The following is a 10313-nucleotide window of genomic DNA, read 5'->3' as shown; positions in this document are numbered from 1 at the left end:
TCAGCAGGATGTACTTGTAGGACAATTAGGAACACAGGGCTGAAAGTGACCCGCTCCTGGCCAGCAAGTCTTGTTCCTTGCCTTTGCAGGTAACCATTTGTCCTCAAGGACATCCACACACTGCACCATAAAGCTCCTCATTTAAAAGGAGAAAAACCCCAAAACGTGCCATAGGGAACAGTGCAGGAGGGACAAGGAAAGACTGCCACGGCAAGGAATTTGTTGGATAAAATATCTTCAGATGATTCTAGGAAGTAGAACGAACCCCACACACAAGGAAGGCAAAACCCCCCCCCCAAAGCCTAGTTGCAGACAGGACAGTCATCGATCCTTGGGCTCTATCCTCAGTTGTCATGTCTGCCATAATTAGCTGGCACAGAAGAAATGACTGGCTACCAGGAGTCACGATTTAGAGTGCTATGGAGCAGCCTCTTCCTCCTCCCCTGCAGCAGCTGTTGCCCATATTGTTGCTTCCTTCAGGGAGCAACATCTCAGCTCAGGTAAAACTTGGGAAGAAGTAGCCATGTGCTCAGTGAGGGAGCACTTCTAATCATGCAGGATGAGGAAAGTAGGACCACGTGGATTCCCTTGATACCAAGGCCTACTCAGAGAAGGTCTTTGCTGCACTGTCAGCTTGAGCTGCCTTGAGTTTTGCCCTTGCTCAGACACTAAAAAAATATCTAGTTCAAGTTAACTGGTACTCTGACCTTGAGGTTTCTGTTCTAGAAGTGAGATGAGAGGAGCTCAGGCACTGCTGAAACTAGCTAGTAAGGCAGATGGGGTGCAGCAGATGAGTTGCAACAAATCAAATGGCAACGTAGTGGCCCTGTGTGCCTCATGGTGTTCCCTAATGTGGTCACTCTCATTCGGCTCTCACTCAACTCAGGCTAGCTGCTGTAGTGAAATGGCTTTTTATGGCCCTTATGGGTCTGCTGACAGTCCAAGTTTAAGAACCCAAGCCCTCTCAAGTTCTGTGTCAGTGGTTTTACTTTTGCTATTTGATCACATGGAATACTACAAAGGCAAGTCTGTATGACTGTCCCTGTTATACAGGTGTAGAAACTGAAGTGCCCTTGGTCAAGGTCATATGACTTTCTGGGTAGTATCGTATTCACCATGCCATGATGCTTCCCTGGATTTTTCTCCGGGATTCCAAATGGGACATGGAGGTTTGAAGAAGCATTCTGCTCCCTATCAGTGGGTCCAGATGCAGTGGATGAAGCTCCCATGGAGATACCTGGCTTAGCTTTAAGCCTCAGGTACAGCAAGCAGTGTAGTCTTGACTATACAGAGCTCAGCATGGCCTGTAAAACCCTGCAGAAGATGCTAAGTAAATACTCAGGCCATTTGCTCATACTGGCTCAAGGCTACTGTACAACACAGCTAATGATATGTAAGCTAGCTGGCTAGCTCATGTTGAAATCACACTGTTATTTCTAAGCTCAGGTACATTTTTGTTATATCAACTGCAGCTTCCAACATCAGGCCCATCCTATCAGATAACTCCTCTTAAAGAGATGGTTTCTGCAGGAAGGCCAGATCTTATTTCCATTGATATAAAAGAAAAAACTCCTAATAATGCCCCCCAACAAATAGATGAGTCAGAAAAATGAGTTTAAAAGTTGCATTAATACAAAGAGACATTAATCTGCCTATTAATCTTTTTCTCCATTAAGTCTACAGTGGAAGAGAGAGGCTAATGTATATATTTTTATTGTCAGCCCTTTCTTTATATTATGTTTTAATGCATGGGGAAAACTGCATGCAGCATGTACTGTTAGATGGGGGCCCACAGTTACACTTTAGGAATTTGGGAAAAGAAAGAAATCTTAATCTAATAAAAGCAGGGGAAAAATAAACACCCATTATGGTAATACACTTATAGCTCTTCTAGTTGCTTGGCAACTAGATGTGGGATATCAGTTAAGAGGCCTATGTCTCTTCTCCTGTATTTGGGTGCATATCACAGAACATATTGTCAAAGCAGCTCAAAGTATTTAAAAATATGTCCTTGGTTTTATGTGTAAATCAGTGCAAATAAACTGATGCACTCATGCTGTTTCAATATATCTCAGGAGCACTAGTTTGTTTACAATGGGATGTAGCATGCTGAAGGTTTTATGCATGTATATATATTCTGTGCACATATTGCTGGTAACTTGCCTGGAATTCTTTGGTTAAGAACTTTTATCCAGAGCAGTTGTCAAGGTCAACCCATAGGCATTCAAACATTGGTGATATTGCTTTAAATATTTATTAAAAAATACCAACATAAAGCTAAAGAGCAACACGGGTGAATGAATAAAATGAATGTAAAGATAGTCAAATAGTGGGTGATGAGGCAAGTAGTGTAAGACACACAGATAGATGGAGAAGCAGACTCATGTTAAACTGAATTCTGAGCCTGCCAGTCTATACAGATTAGAAGAAAAATGTATCTATTAACCTGGTTGCTTGTAATTTTTATAGCCTTGGAGATAACTAAACATATCTTCTTCCTTCAGTGAGCCGTGTTCAGTGTCTCAGTTCCATCAGTTTATGCCAGCAGGCCCATCCATAGTGGTAGAAAGTCTATTTGGGCATGCTGCCTCCATCTCTCATTCCTTTTGGGAGTGCCAGTGTTGGCCAGCAAGCAGTCTCCAGACTAAGTTTGTTCATTATCAGTAATCTGGGGTTGAAAGCCTCCATTGTGAATATGGTGACAATATTACTGTCAGCTCTATGTGGATAAATATTACCCCAAATATACAACAGTGTGTGCCTATACAGTATCTTTAAGGTTTTGGGGTGAACCAATCAGCCTTTCAGTTAAAATTAATGGCACTTCAATGGCACATTAAGCTATGCAAACATAAGAAAGATGTGATGTGTACTCAGAAGTAATCTACCCATAGTTGATTATTGGAGTTCAATCCCCTTAGTTCATTTCTCTACACCAATCTGGGGACAGGTTGCTAATTTTTCCTCAGGCCCCTGAATAGGTAATCAAGAGATGGAAGTGAATATTTCTATTTAAACATTTGCAATTTATTTTTTGACACTGTATTTTAAACAAACTGATTAGTTACCTTTATTATTTTACACTTGATAGCACACACTGTTTTGCTCTGTGTCATTGTTGCATGACATTCCATTTGGCGCACAGTTTATTTTTAGCCAGAGACTATCAAAGTATGTTTCAGTAAGACTGTCACTGCACTTGAACAAGGAATCATATTACTGCAAGAACTTTTCTGAAACAAAGAAGAAACATTGAACAAATGGGGAATTATAAATCTAGACCAACCCAAACTTGCACTGGTAATTAATGTTGCTTCTTTAAATGCAATATAATATATATCCATCAACAAGTGGCAAATGTAATTTTAGCAAATTATTCATTGCTAATTTACTTCTGGGTTCAAGGATATGGGATGGTATTGTTTCTGGTCTATAAGAAGAATGGCTTGACTCAGATCACGTATGGTGTCTGTGAAAGAAAGGGAGAAAGCCAGCAAATTTCTTCAGACTATTAGATCATATTAGATTAGCCTATTGTGCTGATTTAATTAATATTTCATTAGTAGAAAATTACAAACATTAGCTCTATTTTTACTCTGTGCATCTATGTTGTCAATATTTAGGATGTAAGAACTAACAAATATAATCCTCTGGACTAAGCTTCTCATTATCAAAATGAAATACATTTTCCAAAAGATTCATATATATGTGAATATTCATACATATATATGTGATATATCTGTAACCTGTTTTATAGCCTATATATACGTTAATTTTATATCCTAAACATGAGTTATGTATATATCTGGCAATATTGGTTACACAAGGTAAAACAAGTAAACTTTTGTATAATACTTAATACACCATTTTAACAGTAAATATCCATAATTGAAACTTCAAGTGTTAGTAAGAAAATAATTATAATTAGACACATTTTAAAGGTGAGTTATTTGATTACTGGAAGGTTGTGATCTGTGTTCTGTTTTTTTATGACACTCAAAGTATATTGTGAAACACATTTGCTTTTCTTTGTTAGATGAATGGAAGAAGAAAGTTAGTGAATCATATGCTATAATCATAGAGAGATTAGAAGATGACTTGAAGATCAAAGAGAAGGAGCTAACAGAACTGAAGCATGTCTTTAGGTAAGGTATTTTGGAAAGCTGCTTATTACATATAGCATTTACTCAAATCTAAGACTCAAGATTTTTCCCATTCATCTGGAGGGGGAAAAGCCCCTCATCTTGGATTTGAGTATAAGGCAGAGGTGGGGGAAAGGCAGCTGCTGCAACTCTGACTCCAGCCCTGAGCCCAAGTTGAGGCCAGAGTCAGAGCCACAGCAGCTTTTGCTGCTTGCCCCCTGCTTTCTGCTTGCCCCCTGTAGACACTGCCCCCCACTTGCCCCTGGGAGCTTCTGTCTCCTTGGAGCAGGGCCAGCAGCTCTGGTCCCAAGTTTCTGCTGCATAGTTGGGCTAGGGCTTCCGTGTGCTCCATGTCCAGGAGGGAATAGAGCTGGAACTGCACCTGACAGTAAGCAGCTGAGGAGGGGCAGAGGCTATGGGTATCACACAGAGGGGCAAAGGCTGCAGGGGGTACGTGGGAGGAGAGAGGTTCCAGGGGTGACAGAGGCTGGAAGGGACAGGTAACAGGGATGGAGGCAGATCTGTACTGGGTGGAGGGCAGGCTGCAGGAGGGACAGATGGGAGGGGCCACAGGGCAAGGGAGCCACTTGGCCCCTTTACCACATGCCCCCTGGTGTGGCTTTGCCTGCTGCAGAGGTGGGGGGAGAAAAATTTATGATGATCCTCTGATAATTAGGTTCTATACATGCTGGGTTTTTGTTTGTAGCCATGTTGGTCTAAGGGCATAGGCAGGCAAAGTTCTTTGGGTAGATGTGATATCTTTTATTAGATCAACCGGGGGTGTGGGGGGAGGGGTAGAGACTTCCTATGCCTGAAGAAGGGTGATTGCACCCAAAAGCTTGCAAAGAACTTTTTTCCAACTATTCAGTTGGTCTAATAAAAAATATCACATCTACCCAAAGAACCTTGCAGTTCTATACATGGAAACTTATAACAAATTTATACAATTTTTACATAAAAAAATCTAATTGTTAAGGGGTTATTTAAAATTCAAAGTAGTCTTGGATTTTGGTGAATATGATACTTAGAAATAATAATTCCCTTTTAAATGCTGATTTATATTAAATGATGTAATTCCAAATGTCTCCAGTTATGACAATGACATGCACGAATAGAAAGTCTCTTTCCTGCTATTTGTTTTTAAAAATAATTTCTAATAATTCTGAGCTAGTGTCTCTCCTCTTATCACCCAGATTAAGGCGACTATTTTTTTATTTGTTCTGATTGAATACTGCCAATATTTTAATACAAATTTAGAACTGTAAATGAATTTCCTTTAGCAGTATGCATACTTTTTTTTTGATCATGTGACAGAATTACATTTGCAAAATAGTCTCCTTGCAGGAATATTTTCTAAAAGTGAATTTCAAATTCATAATTGCAGTCATTTTCTCAGGAGAGCCTGGATAAACCAGGCTTATCCAGTCAGATAATATACCATGTGACCTATTAATCCAATCAGGGCAGTTCAAATACTGAATCTACCTGCAAATTGATTGTGAATGAGTTAATTTAAAAAAACTTAGCACATAAATTATTTCAGCTATCCAACATTCGCATTCTGTTCCTAGCTAACTAGTAATGGCAAAAGTGATCAGATATAGGAGTCACTTTGTTCTGTTAATTAACATTGTTTGAGCCCTTCCATTCAAAGATGACTTAGAGCTCTGTCCTCCAATCTTTGGAGCTTTCTGGGCCTGATCCAACAGAGTTCTTCAGTACATGCTTAATCTGAAGCTGGCTCATCCCACTGACTGTGAAGTTAAGTGAGAACTTTAATACATTGCTTGACTGTGGATAGAGGCCTCAGCTCCTTTCAGAATCAAGTCCATTTAGATTAAGAAAGAAAAAAATCTACTTTTTTGTCAGATGAAAGAGAAGAAAAGAATTATTTTTGTAACTAGCTGGTGACCAAGAGCCGAGCCAGTCTTTTTGTCCAGGAACTAAGCAAAAGTTGTTTCAGATGTTATCCAACCTTTTCCTGTTATCCGATGAGATCCATTAATTCTCTTTGCAGTCAAAAAGACTGACTGAAATGTATCACACTGTAGGACTGGACCCTCTGTTACTGGCATCTGAAAGGTAGACTTCTTCTGTATGGTGAGAGTTGAAGCATCAATCAACAGGTTCAACTCTATCACCTGCCCTTCAACAGAAGGCAACAGAATTAGTCAGTCTTCCTGTGTGCATCCCAGATCAGAATCTGGTTTGAAGACCATAGTTCTTTTCCTACAACAAAAAAAATGGGTAATTATTCGCTTTTGTTTTCTATCTCTGAGGAGAATATCAAATGAGGGTAATCAAATCCTCCCACATGAAAGAAAAGAATCTTGCATGAAAGGAAAAGGTTAATACTGAGAAACTGGCTGGTTGTTGGAGGCCATGAAGAATGTGGTCATCAGACTATTTGAAAATTAATAGGATGATAAAACATGTACTGAGCCACTAAATTATTCTCCAGAACATGTAAGTTACACAGAGATTTTTTTTTTAAATGACATTTTCTTTCCAGTGTTCAGACAAGGTGGTTTTGGGCTGAAAAATGTTTCCCATAAAGAACCTCAAACCCATTCTTGTACATACATCCATTTGAGTAACTGTTTAAGAGGGGTTTGGGGCATTTCACATCATGTGATATATATTACAAAGAAGCAGCCTCCAAGAGGTGTAACTATTCTTCTACTAGAGGCAAAAGTAGAGCTTGAGGGCAGGGAATGAAATTGTTTTTTATATTATCATATGCTGTCCTGTGTTATCAGGGTACTATTGCACAGAAAAGGTGTGCTTTCCATCTTTGTGTGCTGAAAGTCTCAGTGACGATGTTCAGTTTATAGTGGTACCTACAGGTTGCTACAGAAATCAAAATTCTGGTTGGCCAGTGGTTCTCAATCTTTTTGGACTTGAGGCACCCTTCACTGGACATCAGGCATCCCTCTTTGGACCCCTCCATAACTTTTGTGAATCAAGTGGCACCAAGTTGAAAAATTAATTTCTATATTACTGAAGGGCTGGACACTGGGAGTGAGGGATTGTTCAGACAGACCTGAAGGTTATCTGCATATCTTCTTACACCTCCTTATCTGCTCACACTTTTCAGTGCCTTTCAAAACATCTGATGGCACCCTGGTTGAGAATCACTATGCTAGGCACTGTGGAGTGCATCATCTTAAAGGACATAGAATCTAAATAAGACAAGACAAGTTTGGTAGAATCTGGCTCTTTCATATCTGGATGGTTCATAACCTGCTTAGTTCACATTGGGTCTCCAAGTAAAGGATGAGTTTCTCAGCTGCTTACTACTGATTTTACTTTGAAGGCACTGCATTTTCACTCACTTGGAATCCAACATTGGTTCTATGCAATTGTTTGCCATGGTTCTCTGTGGCCTTGGATGGTTTCCAAACCCTCATCTTCAGAAGGGGATAATGAACCTAACACTACCAAGTGTCCAAGTTGTACTTTACTAGTATTATTCCTATTTTAAACCAGGGTTACTGAGGTACAACATAGTGACTTGCCCCAGGCTACACAGGAAATCTGTTGCAAAGCTGGGCATCAAATCCAAATTTGTATAGTTTTAGTGCAATGCCTCAACCCAAAAACTATCCTAAAAAGAGAATATTTGAATACACTGACAGATAGAATCACTTGTAGAGATCGAGTTAGAAGAAACTCTTTGGTGAAAATAAGTCTTGAATTTAGACCTTGTAACTCTAAGCTTCATTTACAATTCAAGTTTTGTAACCAAGCAAATATTTCCTGCTTTGCTAGTGTCTGAGAATTGCAAAGGGTTTAAAAACAGTTTATAAAGAGAAGAAACTGAAAGTATATTTTACTTTTCCAGGTTATGATTAAAAGAAAATTTAAGCAAATAGCCATAAAGGTGAAAAATTAGATTTATAGTCATATATAAGGTTTATGAGTGAAATAGGTAAGGAAATTATGTCTTTAGAAATATGTGAGTTTTGAACTTGACAGCGTCCTTTTCAATGCTAACAATAGTTTTATATCATTGAGCACTATAAAAGAACACGAGACATAATTATACAATATGATCATATTTGAGTATTTTGAGACTTTTAAAATGCATCTGTCAAGTGAATCAATCCATCTCAATGTGTGCAGCAAAATGCATCAACATGCAAAGCACAAGAATTTTAAAATAAAAGACAAGTTAACAAAAAGGACTTGTCTCCTAGGCCATGGAGTTTTTCTTTCGCACAATCACCCCCTAAGGAAAACCTTAAAGAATAGATGGAGCTTACAGTGGTATCATTAATCACAATATGCCTGAGAAGACATGTATAGAACTAAAATATATAGGGAGAATGAGATTTTCCTTCTACTGTGCAAAACATTTTTTTCCTTAGTAAAAAGTAAGTAGTAAATGAAGAGCAGTCACTGAAGATAAAAATGCTGCCATAATGGTAGACAAAATATTCCATTTCAGGAGAGTTTACATGAAGAAAATATAAACAAAATTACCAGGTTTCCCTTTATGCTTTTGATAGCTACTGTGTAAGAGGCAGATGTGAAAAGTTACCTTGGACCTACTCGAGTTGGTTCTCAGAAGGAGGTCTAATTTTTGTGTTCATGAAAAATTCCTAGTCCTTTTTTGGATTATTGTTCCTTATGTAATGAGCCAGGCAACCTGGAGACCTTACTTTTAATAGCCCATTCTAACCTGGTGATAAGCAATGGTCAGGAGTTTCCAACAAAAATGCAAAGAAAATCATGATTTTCACTGCATTATTCTATAGAAAAATATAAATAAAATATTGTTCAAGTTTGGTTCAAACTGGATCAGAATTTTTATTTTATTTTGACTCAGTTAAGTTGCATTTCCTCATCAGTGTATTGCATTAGAGAGTTGTTTTTCTTGCTTCATTTTCTCCCTCGATTGAGTTCTCCAGAGGATCAAACCTTTCATAATGCAACATGTATTTTTCCTCTTCCCTGGACTCTGTCTGGTGCCTCATAGGAGCCATATGTCTCTAAGGGTTATTGGAGAGGCAGATCAACCATAGAACCTTTCCAAGAGAGGAAATGGGGGCATTTAGACCCTAAACTATAGTTGGTACAAAGCAATATTCAGTTTAGAAACCAGAGGCATAATGTTAAAGTGACTCAGAATAAAGTGTTTTGGATCCTGACAGTGAAGTAAAATGCAGCAATTTGATTTGAAAAATTCCAGCATGTTTTTTGACAAAAACATTTAAACAAAATGTTCCAACATTTCCAAGTCCAATTTTTTTCAGAGTCTGTGTTCTCAGGAAACAAAAATTGAAATTAAATTTTCGGTCTCCATTTTGGATGGACACAAATGTGGAATTGTCCAGATTTCCTTCAGAACAGAAATTCTGTATTTCATTCCATTCTATTAGTGACCTCCTATCTCCCTCTCCCCGCCGCAAAAGATGAAATTGAAATAGTTCAGTGTCATCCTTATGGTGGTGTAAATAAAGATTCTGCAAATGCAGAGTGGTCTACAGTCTTCTATCTCCACTATAAATGAATAACTTATTAAAATATAGGAGCTGATTCTAGCCTTGTAGTTTACATTTACATTAGATTATATATAAAGAAGAACATCAAAGCACTGGCATGCAGTGCTCATGAACAGTCAGGGTGGATTTAAGCTTGTGCAAGTTAAATATGTATTCAAGGGCAAGGTAAGAGCCCTGCAGTGGTTCCTCCCAGCCAGGCCCTTCCTGAGCACAGCCTGCCTCCCCCCACACCTCTTCTCATACCTGCCTCTCCCTCACTCCAAGTTCAGAAAGGCATTTATGATATGAAGCATTTTGGGGGTGGTTCCTAGTAGCCTCCCTCAATCAGGCCAAAGCCCAAGGTCTTAAGAGCAGCCACAGAGGAATGCTCCAGAGTGTCTTCACCAGTGTGTTTTTGGGAACATCCCTGCTGAGACACGCTACCACCAAAGTGTTAATGTGTCCTGAGTGTTTCATTATGCTTGATTCTGATCCTAGATCCTGCACCAGGACCAGGTATCTACCAACTGTGCACTGCTACCACTTCTCCCACTGCTGCCCCGCTCCCCAGGTGTGGCATGGTTGTGGCTTCCAGCCGGTGTGGAACTATGCTGGGACCAGGCAGCTTGCAGCTGGGCCCACGCTGCAGCTGGGGAGAGGGATTGAAACCTTCGCTTGTACCTGC

At 39.2% G+C, this 10313-nt stretch overlaps 1 protein-coding gene across 4 annotated transcripts in view; it reads left to right on the top strand.

Moving 5' to 3' along the window:
- The first annotated feature begins 3193 nt into the window (after window positions 1-3193).
- TNNI3K (TNNI3 interacting kinase) overlaps window positions 3194-10313 on the top strand; it is a 190324-nt gene continuing 183204 nt past the window's right edge. For all 4 annotated transcript variants that reach the window (XM_025201817.1, XM_025201815.1, XM_025201816.1 and 1 more), the window contains exons 1-2: window positions 3194-3300; window positions 4037-4145. In XM_025201817.1, the coding sequence (XP_025057602.1) occupies window positions 3261-3300; window positions 4037-4145 (149 nt within the window). In that variant the 5' untranslated portion in view covers window positions 3194-3260. The remainder of the gene's footprint in view (window positions 3301-4036; window positions 4146-10313) is intronic.

The sequence above is a fragment of the Alligator sinensis genome, unplaced genomic scaffold (genome assembly GCF_000455745.1).
Source record: "Alligator sinensis unplaced genomic scaffold, ASM45574v1 scaffold853_1, whole genome shotgun sequence".
Lineage (NCBI taxonomy): Eukaryota > Metazoa > Chordata > Crocodylia > Alligatoridae > Alligator > Alligator sinensis.
Note: the sequence above shows the minus strand (reverse complement) of the source record. Positions and strands in the feature narration are given on the sequence as shown.